At 37.6% G+C, this 19134-nt stretch overlaps 1 protein-coding gene across 7 annotated transcripts in view; it reads right to left on the minus strand.

Moving 5' to 3' along the window:
• INPP4B (inositol polyphosphate-4-phosphatase type II B) overlaps positions 1-19134 on the minus strand; it is a 593476-nt gene that overhangs the window by 79504 nt on the left and 494838 nt on the right. For all 7 annotated transcript variants that reach the window (XM_070415225.1, XM_070415230.1, XM_070415224.1 and 4 more), the window contains 2 exons: positions 13017-13173; positions 342-514 (listed from right to left, as the gene is read on the minus strand). In XM_070415225.1, coding sequence (XP_070271326.1) covers positions 342-514; positions 13017-13173 — 330 coding nt within the window. The remainder of the gene's footprint in view (positions 1-341; positions 515-13016; positions 13174-19134) is intronic.

A 19134-nucleotide genomic window follows, 5' to 3' on the forward strand; every position in this document is an offset into this window, starting at 1 on the left:
CCAAAGATCTTATATGCATACTAGAGGCCCGGTGCATGGATTCGTGCACCAGTTGGGTCCCTTGACCTGGCCTGCAGGGATCAGGCCAAAACCACCTCTCCGACATCCCCTGAGGGGTCCCAGATTGCAAGAGGGTGCATGCAGGTCAGGCCGAGGGACCACACCAGTGCACAGATTCGTGCACCAGGCCTCTACTTATGAATAAGAAAAACTGGGTACCAAAACTATCAGGAAAGAATCCCTTTAAAAATAAAACACCCCAGGGGAGACCCCTGTCTTCACCAATGATAGCAGCGAACAACCCAGCATGGTGCTGTGCTCACAACACAAGGGGCACCTACTGCTTGGCTGAAGACGATGTCCCTTCTCAGAGTCAGCATCAGACACTGGGGCAAGCTGTAGGCCAGTTCCTGAAGGAGTACGAAGGTCAGGGATTGCTTGGCTCGGTTCACTACTTCCCCCATGCAGTCCTTCAGGGTAAGGATGAGGGGGTACAACTGTTCATACCAGTCCTCTGGGAGGGGAGAAAAAGGTGTAAAAACAGTGGGATAAGTGACGGAAGGTCTTGCAAGATAGAACCAATTTGTTGTTTTTCTCATTCAAGTTATACATATTATTAAAGATTCACAAAGCTTAGGTTAGAAGATCTCCAATTGAAATATATCCTCTGAACGCCGGATGAACAGTCTTAGTAAACTAAACAACACGTTTCCTAATACTTGTCCTCTTTCATCTCAGTGTCTCTGCAAATCTTGTCTCTACCTGGAACACCTTTCCTCTACTTCCCTTCCTGACAAACACTTTAGTTTACCTGTAGGCTCAATTCAGGATTTCTCTCTTACAGGATTTCCCCCTAACTAGCATAAGTCACATAATCCACTTACCAAAGTTTGAGTTGAGTTCCACTTCTTTTCCTGCCCATAGCAACTTTCTGTCACTGTTCTAGAACTATCTATGCACTATTGCTCAGCAAGAAAGGGAGCTCACTGAGGACAAGGGATTGATTTTTTAATTACCAAACCTCCAGAACTTACTATAGTTTCTAACATATAACAGGTATTCAATCAGTTTTCATTGAATGTTTAAAAATATGTAATAAAAGCCTTTCAAGATAAGGACAAGCATGAGAAAATCACGTTTTTGACAGTTTTTGGAATTTGAGCAGATTGCTCTTCAAACCAAGATACAAAATTGGAACCCTCTGTACTTTTCGTGTGCCTAGATTTTGAATGTGTTTCAATTATAAAATTATGACTTTGGCATGTGACATAGATATGATTTTCAATGTGTTAGAAAATCAAAGCCCTAACAAATATCAAAAATGACAAATTCTGGGTTGTGTGACATCCTATTAAAATATAAATAAATTGCCCTAGCCGGTTTGGCTCAGTGGATAGAGTGTTGACCTGGGGACTAAAGGGTCCCAGGTTTGATTCTGGCCAAGGGCACATGCCCGGGTTTTGGGCTAAATCCCCCCCTAGTAGGGGATGTGCAGGAGGCAGCCAATCAATGATTCTCTCTCATCATTGATGTTTCTATCTTTCTATCTCTTTCCCTTCCTCTCTGAAATCAATTTTATATATATATATATATATATATAAAGTATGACAGATTTAAAGAAATGAGTGTATGTTGAAAATGAATTATGAATCAGGATCTGAAATGATACAGATTCTCAGCATGGAAGTGTAAGTTTCACCATAATTAATGTCATTGGTCAGTAGCAGTTAAGACCTTGGGAGAGTTATAGGGAATGAGAAAAAAATCATAATCACTATTTAAAAAAATCACTATTGTTCCATGTCTACTGTCACTTATTTATGTTGTGGTGTAATACACTAAATGAAATAAACCAAAATGGTTGGGAGGGTAATTAATGACCTCAACTTAATAAAAAGATATGCTCTTGTAAATGCTTATGTGATGCTATAACAAAAATACATTAGGAACATTGGGACTTATTTAAAATATTGTGTAATTAAGTGTTATGCTCTGAATACAAACACTAGAGAAAGGGGAACTCAATGAAAGCCTAATAAATCTGTAATCATTTAATAAAGGACTCACTTTTGGGCAGACTAGGATAAAATATGAAAAATGGTTCAATTTAAACAAGCTTGGTTATCTTTTGATTCTTTTGTGATTACTACACATAAAAGAGCAAATGGACAACATCACTTAGTTTCAGAATAAAAGACACCAAGAAGGAATACTCTATATTCCCATTTTTTTCATATTTATATTCCTTTCTCTCCTATTCTCTCTCCCATTCTTTTATTTAATAATTGTTCTCAATATGAATGTATAGACTAAAACATGCACACACACACACACACATACACACACACAAAAATATTTCAATAAATTGACTCCAATGTAAATCTTAAAAGATAACAATAGACCAACATTTTGTGCTTAGGTCTGTAAAGATCAGTTTCTATTAAAGAATGCTCAACCATAAACTAAAGCTCAAGCAGCAGGTGGCGCTGCTTCCTCAGGCTGAAGCAGGACCACTTTGTCACTCCATTCAAGCAACTAATTTAAACTTCTTTATACACATGCATGGTTCCCAAGCGGAACCATGTATATTGTGTAGGCACCTTGAATCATGCTATCCTGTGTTAAGTGGTCACAGTCTTGGCCATGGAATTTGAGCAGATTTCTCTTTCTAGTGAGATAATCTAAAATTTACTTGTTCTACATTTTCCCCTTGTTAGATACCAAGTGACAGCTCAAGTTAAACATGGCTGTTGGGTTTTCTTTTTTGAAGGTCTTTAAAAGAGGAATCATCACAGATTTCTCCATTAGCATCAGGATAATTTTTAAATTCATTTCTAAATCTATTCTCACACATATTTGATCAGTTGATTCTTAATTGCAATCAGATATTTAAAAAGAAAGTCTGATTTCTAGTCCTACTAAAATAAAAGTGAAAACCTGGAATATAGAAAGAGAAATATGCTGTTATTCTACACCTAAGAGCATTGTTAAGTACTTGTTTGGTACACAATATTCTAGTATCTCCATTTACTATAATTATATACACTTTTTTTGGCTAAAATTTAAGAAAAATGACAGTATAGGAAAACATTAATTATGAATGAGAATATTACAAGCTTTTCAGCAAGGTAGAATGTCTTAAGGATAGTAGTCAGTTTCTTTTGGAGAAGCATATGAGAGCTAAAAATAGGTGTGTTTTTTCCCTAGAAAAGAAACAAAGTTCAGCAGCTAAAGAAAAACTGCACTAGCAAATGCAAATTGCAATGACTCTGGGTTTGTTTCCTGTTGCTCTCCACTCAGTGTGACTCTCCAGCTCTGAAATAAACACAACATGGTATATCAGGCCAAAGAAAGGCCCCGGTCAGGTCATAAATGGCCTTTTTGCTCCAATGAGCAGCCAAATCACCCTCACAAAGAAACAGCAAATGCTTTACCTCTCTCCTGAAAATTATTTTTTGGGAAAAGAGAAACGCTGCAGCTGTTGATAGCCCTGACACTGTTGTCACTTCCCCCCTACCTTCCTGTCTCTCCATACATCACAACTGACATGGTGTTTACATTGTCCTCATGATAAAGCCATTTCCTAATAGGGATGAAGATGGTGTTCATTCTGTCCTGTTTAGTCAAAGTAGGAAATCCTGAAACGCACACATCCATGCTTCTGAGCTTAGTTTCGTCGAGTTTCAGGTAAGATTTTACACGCATGTGCGTGCGCGTGCACACACACACACACACACACACACACACACACACAGGTCCCACCGTTTTGTCACTGCACCAACACCTCTCCAGGAGCTTATTGGTCCATTTGGCATCTAAGTGCCCCATCCTTTCTGATTCTATCACTGGGCTCTTTTCAGTGACAGAGGAAAATACAAAAAAGCACGTTTTATTGTCTGTATATAAACTTGCTGAAACTCCTTAACCCTGACAGCAACAAGCAGAGTCTTTGCTCAGGAAAACAAAATGTGCGTGGCTTCGCTGAGCTTTTCCTGAGCTTTGTGAAGTGTGCTGGCAGCTGGCCAAGTGGAGCTTGTTTTCCAGCCTTTGACTGTTTCTATAATGTCGCCAAGTGAAGCTTACTGAAGGATTCAGAGAACAACCGCGGGCGCCCCTCACCTCCTCCACACACCATCTATTTCCCGCACAGGATGCTCGAGTCCTCTGAGCTCAACGGCACTTATGGTACTCAGGAGAAAAATAAAAGAGCCAAATACCAACCAACTGGAGCAGGGCATACTGCTTTCCTTCCAATTCCTGAGCCATTCTCTTCTCAGGTGCTTGGTCTCCTTTGCTCATTTAAAATAATTAACTTCAAACAAGCCTGTAGCCACTGTTGTTTTTGTTATCACAAATTTCCAGACATAGAAAAAAAGAGAAGCTAAAAAAATTGCACGCCCATTAATCTTTATGAAAAGAGATCAGAAATGAGTCCAGCTTTGAGGTTTCACCTGAGTTAAGGAGATGATGAACTGTGATGCCTGGCGATTAGAATGGCCTTTAAGGAGGGTGATAACATTTCCAAGGTTGTGAGAAGAAGAGACCAAACCCACAGCCAACAGGGCTTTTCTATAATGCCCAGAACTCAGGCTGCACAGAACAATGCTGGTGGGTTCACGAAGGGCCTGTGTCCTGTGCCACACCTGATATGGCAGCCTATGTGGCCCTCTCAGAGAAGGCCCTGTCTTTCAGGTATGATTTTACAACATGAACATCATAACTAGAGGGGTCAATTAATGCTAAGGTTTCCTCTCCTGATACCTTATAGCTAAACTTCTTTGTATGAGTATAATATAATGTGGCCAACTTTGGTCATGGAACCTGCTCATACAAGGCCTCCAGTGTCTGAACATATCCCGGGGTTATGGAGCACAGAAACGAGGTTAACCCAGACAATAGGGGAAGGAAAGCACCTGCTGAGGCTTAATGCCTAGAATATCCTCCCTGGTCACTCAGAATATCCTCCGCTAAGTCTCCCTACCCCTTGCCCATCTTCATCATCCATCTCCTGGCTTTGGTCCAGGATAATTAAAAAATCAATCTGCATATATCTTTTGTTAACAAATGCTAACCTATCTTCTTTATGTCTCTTTTTCTCCCTTTTTTCACTGCCACCACAAGAAATACACTCATTTGTTAGGCAAATAGAACCTCCCAGCTATGAGGTCCTATAGGTGATACTAGTACTTATAACTCATGGCCTCTGCCCTCAAGGAGGTTAAAATGTAGAATGGAAGGTAAGAGGTATAAAATAATACCTACAATATCAGCAAGTTTGGTTAGTGCTATAAAAGATGGGACAGTGACTAAGCACATTGAGAAGGGTGAAAAGAGAAGAGAAAAGAGAGTACATCTCTGGTGAGAAGATTATGTTTTCCTGGTTGTGTCTTTTGCTGAACACTTTAATAATGTTCTCAGTGAAGGGAGTTCAGGGAAGCTGATGGCCTGCAGGCAGTGATCACCTGAAAGTGAGGCTTTGTAGGAACAGAGTCTGGAGGGGCGCCTGGTTTGGTGATGCCAAATGCCATAAACAAGTGCCTTAAAGTGACTGGAGGGCCTGTAGGGGGGATGGCAGGGAGGCAGGAAGGGGCTGAAATGACTCAAGAACTTGGAAAAGGATGAATAAAGTGAAATTAAATGTTGAGTCTGAAGCTCTGAGAAAAGATAACAAACAAACAAAAACCAACAACAATGGAAAGCTAGGTGGGCAGTCACCATAGCAGGGATAGGGGATGAGGTAAGTAGGGGTGGGAGAGAAGGAGGAAGGTGCAGAGTATTTATGAGCAGATGAGCCAAAAACTAAGATGCAAGACCAAATCTGCAAATAATGGGTCTCATGTAGGGAGACAAGTTTTATTGTAACCCTGGAGTTATGCTGTGCCTTCCTTTACCTCTACCTCAGGGCAGTCTTAAAGGTGCCAACGGTAGTCACACAAAGGACACACATGTATCTAAAATGTACTCCTCATTGTGTCCACTGAACTAGGATCCAAGCAAGGTAAATGACTGATCAGGGCACCTTCTGGATGAAAGTATGAGTGTACTATTCAACTGGAGACAAGCTGCTATGAGAAGAACAAAGGCAACCCTTCCTCATGTCAAAGAAACCTTGTTTGTTTAAACCCTGCCAGCCTGAGAAAACAGTGTCATAAAACTTTCCAGTCTTCCTCTTAGAAAAATAGCAAAGGAAATGCATCAACTGATATCCTGGCTAAATTTCTCATTTCGAAGCACAAAGTTGAAAGCTTTAAGTAAATTCTGCTAAGACAGTTTCCAGGAACTAAATCCATTAATCAAACAAGCTCTGTATTTGGTATAGCACCACGGTGGAATGGGGTTATGCTGGACCTGGAAGAGTCACCCATTCGCATGCATTGGGCTTATTTTGCCTTTCGGCCTTAATAAAAGCTGTAACCTCAGGACTCTGCCACTAGAGTGGGCATGACAGGACACAAGTGACTTTAACTCTACTTCTTTGCCCATTAAATGTGTACAATTACTCCTATAAGTGTTGAAAGAATTAAATAATACAGGTAATATTTTTATTTTTATAATATATTTTTATTAATTTCAGAGAGTAAAGGAGAGGGAGAGATAGAAACATCAATGATGGAATCACTGATCTACTGCCTCTTGCACGCCCCCCTACTGGGGATCGAGCCCGAAACCCAGGCATGTGACCTTGACCAGAATTGAACCCGGGACCCTTCAGTCCACAGGCTGACGCTCTATCCACTGAGCCAAACCGGCTAGGGCCAGGCAATATTTTTAAAGCAACCCCCAAAATATTAGCTATATCTTCAAAAAAAAAAAAACCAACAAAGAAAACAATCATAAAGTAATTTACATATCATGCACTGTCTCCCAACCTATCTTGCATTTGTTTCTTATGCTAATCCTTCTCTCCTATTTCTTTTTTGGTTTGAGAAGAATTTATTATTATTATTATTATTATTAATCATTATTATGGAAAGTATTACATATCCCATGGACCTCTTCTAGCCTGCCCCTTCTCCCCTATTTCTGAGAGAAATCCCATAAACTCCTGTAGCTAGGAACTTCTCATTTCCTCTCCTCTACTTAAGAGTGTCACTCAAGCAAATCTCTCCCCTTCCTCCTACATTGTCAATATTTCCTTTGTTACTGGATCGTTCCCATGCTGGAATGATGACTCCCATAGAAAATTACATTTGCTCTCTAACTGGTCTATACTTGGTTCTACCTTTCCATCTATAGTCTAATATCAACATAACAGCTTAGGTGTTAAAATGATATCAAATAAGGTTAATTCTATGCTCAAAATTCTCCAATTGCTTTTTTTTCTCAGAGAAAAGACAAAGGGCCTACATGATCCTTCCTCCAAGTTATCTCTTTGAATTCATCTTCTCCTCCCCTTCACTTTATTAAAATCAAACAGGCTTCCTTATTACTTCATGATCATGGTAGGCAAATATCTGATCTGCCTTAGGACTTGTGTACTAACTGTCTTCTATACCCAGTATAGCCTTCCCTCCATATACACATGGCTCACTTCCTTATCCCCTGTGTCTTTGCTCAAAAAGGAACTTCTCAATGAAGCTTACATTGACTAGCCCACTAAACCTTAACCCCTGCCCTCCAACAATAGTCTAAAGCCCTCTTACTTCACTGTATAATTTTTCCACAGCATTTGTCATCACTAACATATTATATAATGTCCTTATTTCTTAGGTTATTTTTTTAAATGTCTCTCTGCTGCAAGGAGATATACTTTAGGAGGGCAGCTGTTGTATCTGTCTTGTTCATTGTTGTATCCCCAGTGTCTGCAATAGTGCCTGACTCATAGTAGGTGTTCAATTAAAATATGAGAAGCATCAATCAGACCATCAAACCTCAGAGGGAAGGTAGGGGAGGGTGGGGGTAAAGGGGAGAGATCAACCGAAGGACTTATACGCAAGCATATAAGCCTAACCAATGGATGCAGACAAAAGGGGGGTGAGGGCATGAGTGGGGGGGATGGGGGGGTAATGTGGGGATAAGGACACATATGTAATAACTTAATCAATAAAAAAATAAAAATAAAATAAAATATGTTAAATGCCTGAAAGGAAAGAAAAAAGTAACTTTAAATAATGTGGCATCTTTATTATTATAAAACTTTAGAACTAGAAGCAATTTTAAAATTTTGCAGGTGATATATATTTTACCAACAAAAGGAGGTCCAGAGAATTTAAGTGATCTGCCAAAGATCATGTAGCCAAATAAATAAATTGTAGACTCACCAAGTATCTTGGTTCTGAGTCAAGTGTTGTTTTGTTACATCATAGTTCATTGAACAATTTTAAGGAAAACATTATTTTTCTGATAAGAGCAGACATTCAAAAATGTAATCATATAAATCATCATTGGAATTGTAAGTTTACAATAAAGATATCCATGGTCACTTTTGCTTATTTTTTACCAAGGTTTTTTAAAACTTGTAAATGTACTTTAAAAAGTTGTTTTACCTGCTGATCTATGGGTTCTAAAGGACTTGATTCATTCATGTTTCTTTCTCATGAAATTCTAAATTTTCATGTGTAGAAATTAAAAAATATTAATAGTTAAGCCCTTTGATAAAAATGATACTCTGTGCTTGAATCTTTGCACTTTAAAAAATAAAATAGATTTCTAAAATATGTATGAAATAATTGCTAATTTGAGTATAAGTTCTGGAATATAATGATTTTCATGTTGGTATACATACATATGCACACATGTTAAAGATATTCACTTAATAATATCAAGAACATGTGCCAAATTCAAATAAGTAAGCCATGGAGATACAGTGTACAGTACAGGAAATATAGTTAATAATATTGTAATCTCTGTATATAAAAGGCTAATATGCAAAGTGTCCCCTCAGGAGTTCAACCTGAGACCAGGAGTTTGATAGCTCACTATGACATGCGCTGACCACCAGGGAGCAGCGCTGAACAAAAATGCCCTGGCCGGCAGCTGGCAGCTGGGGAAGGAAGGTGCAGCTAGCAACAGGAAGGCCCTGATCGGCCCTGATCGCCGGCCAGGCCTAGGGGCCCCTAGTGCACGGGGCCCCTAGTATTGTAATAACTGTGTGGTGACAGGTGGTTATTAGACTTAGTATGGTGATCACATCATAAAGTATATAAATGTGGAATCACTATGTCATACACCTGAAAGTAATATAATTTTGTACCCCAACTATACTTGAATTAAAAAATAATCTGCCAAATCATATGTTGTCAGGGCTTATGGCTGGATACATTAGGAAAAAGTATTCAATGACTTATGGTATTTGGTCTTTCCATGGGGCATTTCTTGATATTCTTTTGAAGACAAAAAAAAATATAGGACATGCAATAAGATGAATGGATACACAGACGGTTGAACACACATTCCCAAAGAGCAGTGATTAATCAGTGTATTTCAATGCATACAGTTTTTCTAGTGATGTACTTCAAAGAGCTGTTTTTATCTCTGTTTTCTCATCATTTTTATCCATTACTTCTGTGAATGGACAGAAAATATTTATAAAATGTGAATAAAATAAACCTAGGTAGGACAGTAAATGTGATGGATGAAAGAAATAGGTATTTATTAGAGTGTACTGAAAAGTGTATTATGCTGCAGTCATGGATTTAGAGATCAATCTTTTCAGTAGAATTGAGATAGACTGTGTCTTGATCTCCTTGTGCCCCTAATATTTCACAATTTCTAACACACAGGGTGCTTAAATATTACTTGAATCTGGAGAAGCCTGAGAGATAGGTCAAATTTAGCAAGATTTATGGATATAAGTGGACTTCAGAGTACAATGTGGTGGTCAAACTAGCTAATGTGAGTTAAGATATCATTAATAGAATTGTATCCAAAAGAAAGGAGGTGGTGTTCCTGTGTCACTCTGTGTTCCATGCTATTGCTTTGAAAAATGACCCCAAAAGTGGCAATTTAAAAATGGACATGATGATCGCTTTATGATATGTTATGTGATAATGTGGAAAAAGGGGAGTAAATTTGTCCTGTTTGGGGCAGAGGATTAGATCTGGGCCAGTGGGTAAAGTGAAAGGAAACACATTTCAATCATCTGGAATCTGCCACTCAAAAAAATAAAAATGGTTTTCTACCAGTGGAGATGTGTATCACAGGTTAGGTGAGAATTGGCAGAGACACTGTAGGTAAGCTTCTTAGCATAATTTAGGAGGTTTAATTACAGAATCTTTTTAAAAATATATTTTTATTGATTTATGAGAAGAAAGAAGTGGGATAGAGATAGAAACATCATTGATGAAAGAGAATTATTGCCCTAACCAGTTTGGCTCAGTGGATAGAGTGTCAGCCTGCAGACTCAAGGGTCCAGGTTCAATTCTGGTCAAGGTCATGTACCTTGGTTGCGGGCACATCCCCAGTAGGGAGTGTGCAGGAGGCAGCTGATCGATGTTTCTCTCTCATCGATGTTTCTAACTCTCTATCCCTCTCCCTTCCTCTCTGTAAAAAAAATCAATAAAATATATTTTTTTTTAAAAAAAGAAAGAGAATTATTGATTGGCTGCTTCCTGTATAGCCCCTACTGGGGATAGAGCCCACAAGCCGGGCATGTGCCCTGTCTGGGAATAGAACTGTGACCTGCTGGTTCATAGGTCAATGCTCAACCTCAAAGCCTCACTGGCAGAGCTAATTACAGATTCTTTAAGGGCACACTATAGTCTAAGATTCTAATATTTTCTGATTTTATCCTAGAGTTCTTACTTTATTATGAAATTGAAGTCATGTGGTATTATGCATACAACAGATGCTTATAAGAATGTTTAAGTGTATAAAAACTAAAAGGACCATCTTGTTCATAAAGAAAACATGTAAATACATATGACCATGAATGTTGGGACCAGTTACTCTATTATTTGTGTTGAGAACAAGAGAGAAGCTTTTACTTCTTTCAGCACTATTGGCATTAATTTTGAAAAGAAGTGTATGAAGTGAGTAAGACATATGGAAAAATCCTGGACCTAAAACAAATGAAAACCCTTCAAAACCACATATTTAAAACACTATTAAGTACACTATAAAAGGAAAATCTGAAACTTTAAAAGAAAATTGCAGGTTAGAGAGGAACATAAAACATGGATAAAGGTAGTAACAATTAGGAATACTGTCGGTTTGACCATGTTAGCTATACACTAGCAAAACCAACACAAATTATAGCTAAAATGTAAAAATAAAGGCTGGTGATGAAGAAAGAAAAACTGACTGTCAAAGGGGTGACTTACCCTATGATATTTCAAAATGTATCCCAAATAAAACATAAATTAACAGAATAAAAATTCCAGAAATTGAGTAAAAACGTTTACTTAACTTCTTATATAAAGAAAAAAACAAAACAAAACCTACATGAGGAAACAAATCACTAATAAATGATGTAACAAATGCCCATCAGTATGTACCATATCATACATTCCAATAAATTCTAGATCATTCACTGACTCTATATCAATTAATTGTAAGAAAAAATGAATTAAATGACTTTTCTACCCCAGATATGAGCTGGGTATAAATTTCGGGCTACTTGAGAAATTAATCTTATGCCTTGAAAACCCATCAAGGGGCAGAACAAGTCACTAAAATGGATTCTGCTTCCTTACCTCATTTTCTAAGTACACTGTTGTGTGACTATCAGAGTGTCTGGCTCATAGTTAATAGTCAAGAAACATTCAATTAAAGAAAATAGAAATATATGATATTTTTATCATATGAATTATGACAAGCCTTCATTCTGATTCATGTAAAGTTGTAGAACTGGACTAGATTCATTAGCTAATGAAACTGATATTATTAAAAAAAGAAAATCCCCATTACAGTTAAACCAGGGAGGTCTGAACATAAAGAACATTAGTGTAAACTATCCACTTATGTCAATGTACATAGCAGATGAGGATCATCTAGAATAAAAAAAAATTGAAAGACTGATGTTTCACATAATTAAACCCCTGATGAAAATGGGACTAATGAAAAATCAGGAAAACAAATTGGAAAAACAAATGCAATATTGTAAGCACCCATATTTTCTTATAGTTCATTTTCTTAAAGTGAGAGGAAAAGCAGATTGCAGAAGAAGAGGGTAGGGCAACATTGTTTATTCTCTCCAAACACTTAACACATCTAGGAAAAGGGCTGGGGCAACTCTCACAGCAGTTCTTATTATCATAAAACCCCCCACAGATGTTTGTCTTGTTTTTTGTTGTCAAAATTAATCAAATTACCTAAAAGATTTAAATAAAAAAGCCATTTATAGGGACAAAACTACAGTTGAAACTTTGATTATTATATTTGCTAGTCAACCCACTAATAAGCCATAGATTTCAAATTATTTATCTATATACCTGTCTATCTATAGACACACATTACATACCCACATGTATATGCATATATATGTATGTGTGTGTATGCGTGTATACATGCATCCATAAAAATCTAGACTTACTAATATGTCTTTGGAATAATGCATAAACATATTATTCTTATATGGAATCAGACCTTCTTATATCTTTCTGAAATTATTCACAAAAAATATCCCTCAGAATGAGGCAAAAAGCATTTCATCTATCATATTGCATTCTTCTCAGGAACGATTATGAGATACTGTGTTCTGATATCTCTCAAAGTTTCTAAGAGTTTTAGGATCAGATGCTTGTTTTTCTTCCTAATAAAATTTTGTAGCAATGCATAAAAGTAGATTAAACTATGTCGGATTCTTTAAAAGAAAACACTGTTCTTCTTTGACAAGGTTGTTATGTAGCCAAAAAAAAAAAAAAAAAAAAAAAAAAGAGCATTGCAAGCAGTTCTGAAAACACAACTGAGATGCAATTTGATAAGTAGCCTTCCATCATCCAAGCCAGAGAGGTGGAAAAGCGTGCTATCAGCACTTTCATCAAAGGCACTATTGACTCTTCTCTTTCTGTCTCATTTTATCATGACTTTCTCATTTTGTTTACTCAGTCAATGATTGGAGAAAAAAGATTCCTTACCCCTTGGATGAGTTTTAATGGAGTCCACGACAGAAAGGTCCTGCTCTCCATCTCTGCTGCCACCGCTGTCTTCACTACCACCATCACTTTCAATCAGTTTGTCCACCATAGCAATAATGCAGTTCAGGCTCTTCCCCACGTTGGCCCACACCCTATCCTGAAAAGAGCATGAGTATCAATACACATTTTTATTGCAAAAACAAGATAAGACAAAATCTGATGCATCCATTTTAGAGAAGCAAATAGAGAAACCATCATGACCATGCAGACTGAGTGACTAGCTCTAATACCCTCATTAATTTGGCCAGACCATGGATACACAAGAAATACATTTTCTCTTAATAAAGCAACATTTAAGTGTTATAAATCTTTTTATTTAGTTGATTCTTTTTCTCTGTCATAAAGCAATGATAAATTACCATACAACATTAATCCATAATTGAGCTCAAAGTATGAAATTTTAAACTGGATATATATTATCATTTTCTTATAATTTTCCTTATCAATACTTAGTAAGAAAGCAAAGACACAGCAATATTTTTAAAGAATGCTCACCACTTATGTTAGAAATTCCTGTTTTTCTTTTTATATTTTTATAATACATACACAAAGTTTACCATTTTTACAATTTTAAGTGTACAGTTCAGTGGCATTAAGTACATTGTTGTGTGACTATCACCACCATCCATCTCCAGAACTTTTGCATCTTGCCCAATTGAAACTCTGTACCCTTTAAACATGAACTCTTTCTTTCCTCTTTCAGTCCCTTGCAGCCATCATTGTACTTTCTGTCTCTATTAATGTGACTTCTCCAGGAAATGGAAGTTCTTAAAGCGTGGTCTCCAGCTAATGGGAATGAACTCTGCTATTGAAGAAAAAGGGGGGAGAAGATTGCTCTTCATTTTCCAGACTGGCTTTGTATGTGAGATACATTTTCAGCTCTCTTCTTCTTCTTCTTCTTCTTTTTTTTTTAATCCTCACCCAAGGATATTTTTCCATTGCTTTTTAGAGAGAGTGGAAGAGAAAGGGAAAGATAGAGAGTGATTGGTTGCTTCCTACAGGAGCCCTGACCAGGGCCTGGGCCAGGCAGGAGCCTGTAATCGAGGTACGTGCCCTTGACTGGAATTGAACGGAGGACTCTTCAGTCTGCAGGCTGACACTCTATCCACTGAGCCAAACTAGCTAGGGGTCAGCTCTCTTCTTGTTGTCCATGTTGACAGAAACTGCATTTTAATTAAAAAGCAAGCAATATTGCATGCTGCTCTCCTTCCTTCCTTCCTTCCTTCCTTCCTTCCTTCCTTCCTTCCTTCCTTCCTTCCTTCCTTCCTTCTGATCTTTATCTGAGGATATGTTTTTTTTTATTTTAAAGAGAGAGGAAGGGAATGGGAATGAGAGAGAGAAACATCATATGTGCCCCACCTAGGGATGGAACCTGCAAACTAGGTATATACTCCGACTGGGAATCAAACCCACAACCTTTTGATGTATGGGATGATGCTCCAACCAGTTGAGCCACCTGTCCAGGGCTGAATGCTGCCTTTCTTCCTCTTTTTTAAAAATTTATCTTTATTGTTGAAAGTATTACAGATGTTTATGTAAAGTAATGCAAGGGATGGGTCAATTTATCTTAATCACATCCCTGAAAAGCCTGAACAGGAGATGATTTAAAAGGATAATTTTACATTTTATACCTATATGCTACTGTTCTTCCTTTACTTATATCTCCCATGATAGGATTCCATTGATAGGAAAAGTAGCCTTTGCAGCCATTAGAGAGATCTTTATTGGCATGAGGAACACAGTGAAACAAGTTCATCAATCAAGACCAACAACCATATACGTAGTAAGGGGTTATATGGCAAACAGTAGGAAAAACATTTGAGTCATGCTCTCACATGAGCTGGGAGAGTGTTTGTTGGGGGTGAGAAATGGAGCAGTTTCTTATGCATAGTTCATGAATAATCAGATAATCTATTGAAGATACACTCAGCAGTAGACCCTGAGTAGACTCATTCTATTCTTTTCCCTTTGGGGAGAATATCCTACCTAGCTCATAGTGAGAGAACTCTGAACTTTGCAGGTCATGCTTCCTTCTCTTTTATGGCATCTAAATAGTATATTAAAGTTTTTGATTTGGTATGCACTTCTGTCTCTAATACCAGATTGTGGCTTATTTGGGACCTGTGTCTTCAATATATTGCACAGGGCCTGGAAGAAAGGCAGAAAGAAAGAGGGAGGGAGGAAGGGAGGGAGAAGTTCAGCATTGCTTAAGTGATCAACTTTTCTAGATCTAATTTTTTTTTATCAGCAAGAATGTGAAAACTAAACCAGAGCTGGCATGGGGAGTCCAAAGTAGCCCTGGCATATCTATATCTCCATGCACAATTTCCCACTTGTCATTACCAATTTCTGAGGACTTTGATTAGAACAGGCATATGGATTAACAGGGCCAATCCCCTTTAAAAAGAAGCTTCAGTGTATCCTTGATTGAATGCAATTTGCACTATACTGGCCTAGCTCAACATTGCCAACCTGTCTTATTTGAATAGCTTGATAGTTCTTTCCTCTGATCCTAAGTTTATAGAGACTGCTAGATGAAAGGAGTTGTACTTAAAACACTCCATGGCACAAACTGGCACATGTATGCCTCAAGCTATGTAATACACCACACACACACACACACACACACACACACACACACACACCATGTCCACTAAAAAGGGGCATACATTTGCCATCCATCAGAATTAAGTGAGATTTCCTGATGTTTGCTTCCTATAAATCCTCCTGCTTAACTTCACTTATTTACTTATGTAAACATCCTTGACCTTCCTTTCCAATAACCACACTGCTGGTCTTATCCCCAAATTCAGCCCCTGGCCACAGTGGATTCAGATAAGCAGCCAGTTTCTCCGGTATTGATCTCTCTACATTCCCGTGGTTTGGACCCAGACCTATATATCAGCTATCACACAAACAGGTCTACACATGAGTGCCACATTCATCTTCATTGATCACCACGCTCAAGTCATCAGTCCTCTGGTCAAAGCAGGCTAAGCACTACAGCGAATCTTCATTATTCTCTCAGCCTAGTGTCACCTCTCTGGTTGAGTCAACCTAGAAAATTCTCCTTATTTCTTGTTACTCTTCACAGTGAAAACTTTACCAGGTCAGTTGTCTTACTCTCCTAGCAACGTCCTATTAAAAAGCTTAACATATATTTTCTGAGCACCTGCTGCATGCCTGTTCAGTGCTGATCATTGGAGACATGAAGGAAACCTTGGAGGAACTTGTATTTTTACCTGGACACATGCTGCTTTTTATGCTTCGAATACCTTCTTCCTTCTCTTCCATCAACCCAAATACTAACCTTTTCAAGTCTCACCACTTCCAAGAACTGTTCGTGCTACCCTTCCTCTGCATTTTTGCTATCTGATAGAGGGCTCTATGAGGGAAATGACTATTATTCATTAATCCTTTTATTCTCAGGTTCGTAGGTGATAAATAAAAGAAAGAATGAATGATTGGATAAAAGAAGGAAGGGTTATATATTTTTTCATCTTCTCTAAATTTCATATAATTTCTGAATGTTTTCAACATTTTTTAAAAATTGATTTCAGAGTGAGGAAGGGAGACAGAGAAAGAGAGAAACATCTATGTGTGAGAGAGACATTAATCAGTTGCTTCCCACATGAGCCTCTGACAGGGGATAGAACCATAGAACCATGGAGGATAGAACTGGCAACCTGGGTATGTGCCCTGACGAAGAAGGGAACCTGCCACCTTTTGGTATACAGGATGACACTCCAACCAACTGAGCCACACTGGCCAGGGATCTTTTCAACATTTTTTATGTGCATCACTCAACCACCTCTATTCTGGGAAATCTCAATATCTCTGCTTGTTTTATGAGTGCTGGCCATTCACTTGAATTAGATGATATGGTTGTTGAGGTCAGAATCCACATTTTATACTTAATTTGTTTTCCCCCAAGTACCTATAGCATTGCTACACACTACTGGTGCTTAATTAACATCTGTTGATTGACTGAATAACCAGCTATTTAGGAATAAAAAGAAATTAAGATACAACTTTAAGAAGTATTACCACGTTTTCAAATTAAAGTTAGAATTAAGAACAAACTCATAGGCTGAGTTCACTCTAATTAATGCCACATCACGCTAAAGCTTTCAATTCAGTAAAAATATTAAATAAAACAATTGTTTAATAAAAAAACAAATTTCCACCGATTGGCTAAGGCTTTTAATTTTAAGTTGGTAATTGAATGTTGTCTATATATCATTAGATAGTTGCACATTATCAGTCGGTGTGCTGCATACCACCAATTTCCAGGATTGATTTTTTAAAAAATGAATGTACCCCAATATATTAACATTCTGCCTGTATATACCTCAGCATTTCTTTTAACAATTCATTAAATTTGGGGTATTCAAAGATTTCTATTTAGTAAATAATGTCTGACTATTCACATTAAGATAGATTAAAGTTTAAGGACACTTGGTTTAATGTACTCATACATTTTAAAACTGTGTATGTAAGTTTGCATATTTATTATTCACAGGCACTTCAAAATATTTGACATTGAACCGGGCATTATAAGAGTCAGGAAAATATCCAAGGGAGAGGATGATATCCAACATAAAACCACAGGAAAATCACCCATTAACAAAAATAAAATATCTCTGTTAAAATCATTGGTTTGAATTTGAGGATGAACTGCTGATTCTGCAAATCCCTCCATTCACTCTGAAAAAAAAATACATTGAACGCAAATGGAGGAAACACTGCATTAGGTGCTATAAAACAGGGGACTGAAGGTGAATGTAATAACTGCATGTGGGGAAATCTAGAATTGGGCAGCATTTCATGAATATGCATGCCCATAAAGATCTCATTTGGGGCTTCTCTTCTTTAATAGAACATTTGTGCATTTTAATGGACAGTCATGAACTTTGCTTAATCACCTTTTGTGGACTTTAATATAAAATAAGTATTCCAAGCTCATTTCTCCTGGGTGAAATGGACTGGAGAAGTTCAGGAATGTTCCCATCCATCAAAAAAACAGATGATAGAACCCATTCAGTTGCCATGTCAGAGACTGGCCTCATTCTCCCTGTCTTTTCCTGCCCTTTCTGATGGGGAGAGTGGGTGCTTTGCTGTCCCTTCTTCATTACAAGGTTAACAAAACCCGACAATCCTACTATGTGTGACTTAGGGAATAAAAATAAAAGGCTGGGATAAGGGGAAAATAGCTGCTTCCATTCATATTTTGGGGGAAAAATAGAACTTATTTCTGGGTAAGTAGGACTTTGTAATTGCCATGTGATAATCAAAAGAAATTAAAATGGCCACCACTGGTTTTCTGGAAGCTTTTGGAGGCCCTAACTCACCATGTTCTTAGCTTTGGTCATCCCTGATATTCTGTGTCCATCCTGAATTTTACCACTTTCCATGTTTGGTGGTAATTTAAAGATAACTTGAATAGTCACCTCAAAGTTGATTCTGAGATGAAAATATGCACCAAGGAGAGAGGATATAACTGGGTATTTTGACTGGAACAGAGAAACAAAATCCTTAAAATAATTCATGAATTCCAGTGTGTGTGTGTGTGTGTGTGGGGGGGGGTGTGCCTGACATAGTGCAGTTATTTTAAATAGAAATACTCTGTGTTTCAAAATAAAAAGGTAAACAAGAACAGTATTTTGAGGGCAAATTTCAAAGTCATTAATTTACTCTACAAATGAGTATCCAGCACCTTTTTATGTGCAGATGTTCTGCTAACTGCAGTGATACGACAGTGAACATGACACTGTCTTTGTCCTTTAGGAGCTTATAAAGTTCAAGAACACAAGGAAGAAACAGACTGGTTATAATTCATTGTTAACAAGGCTGAGTGATTTATGGGATAAGAATAATGCTTTATTATACAAAGTGTTTTGGAGTTGAATGCATACACACACACACATACTATATATCTGTCTGTCTACCTATTACATAAAATTTGGAAATAATTGGCCATATTTTAGTGAACATTTTACTCATTTTGATTTCTAAACTGTAAGGTGTCGCTTGAGAAAAGTTAAATCATAGGTTGGTA

Source organism: Myotis yumanensis, unplaced genomic scaffold (assembly GCF_028538775.1).
Source record: "Myotis yumanensis isolate MYYU_CA2020_CCGP unplaced genomic scaffold, mMyoYum1.0.hap1 SCAF_5, whole genome shotgun sequence".
NCBI lineage: Eukaryota > Metazoa > Chordata > Mammalia > Chiroptera > Vespertilionidae > Myotis > Myotis yumanensis.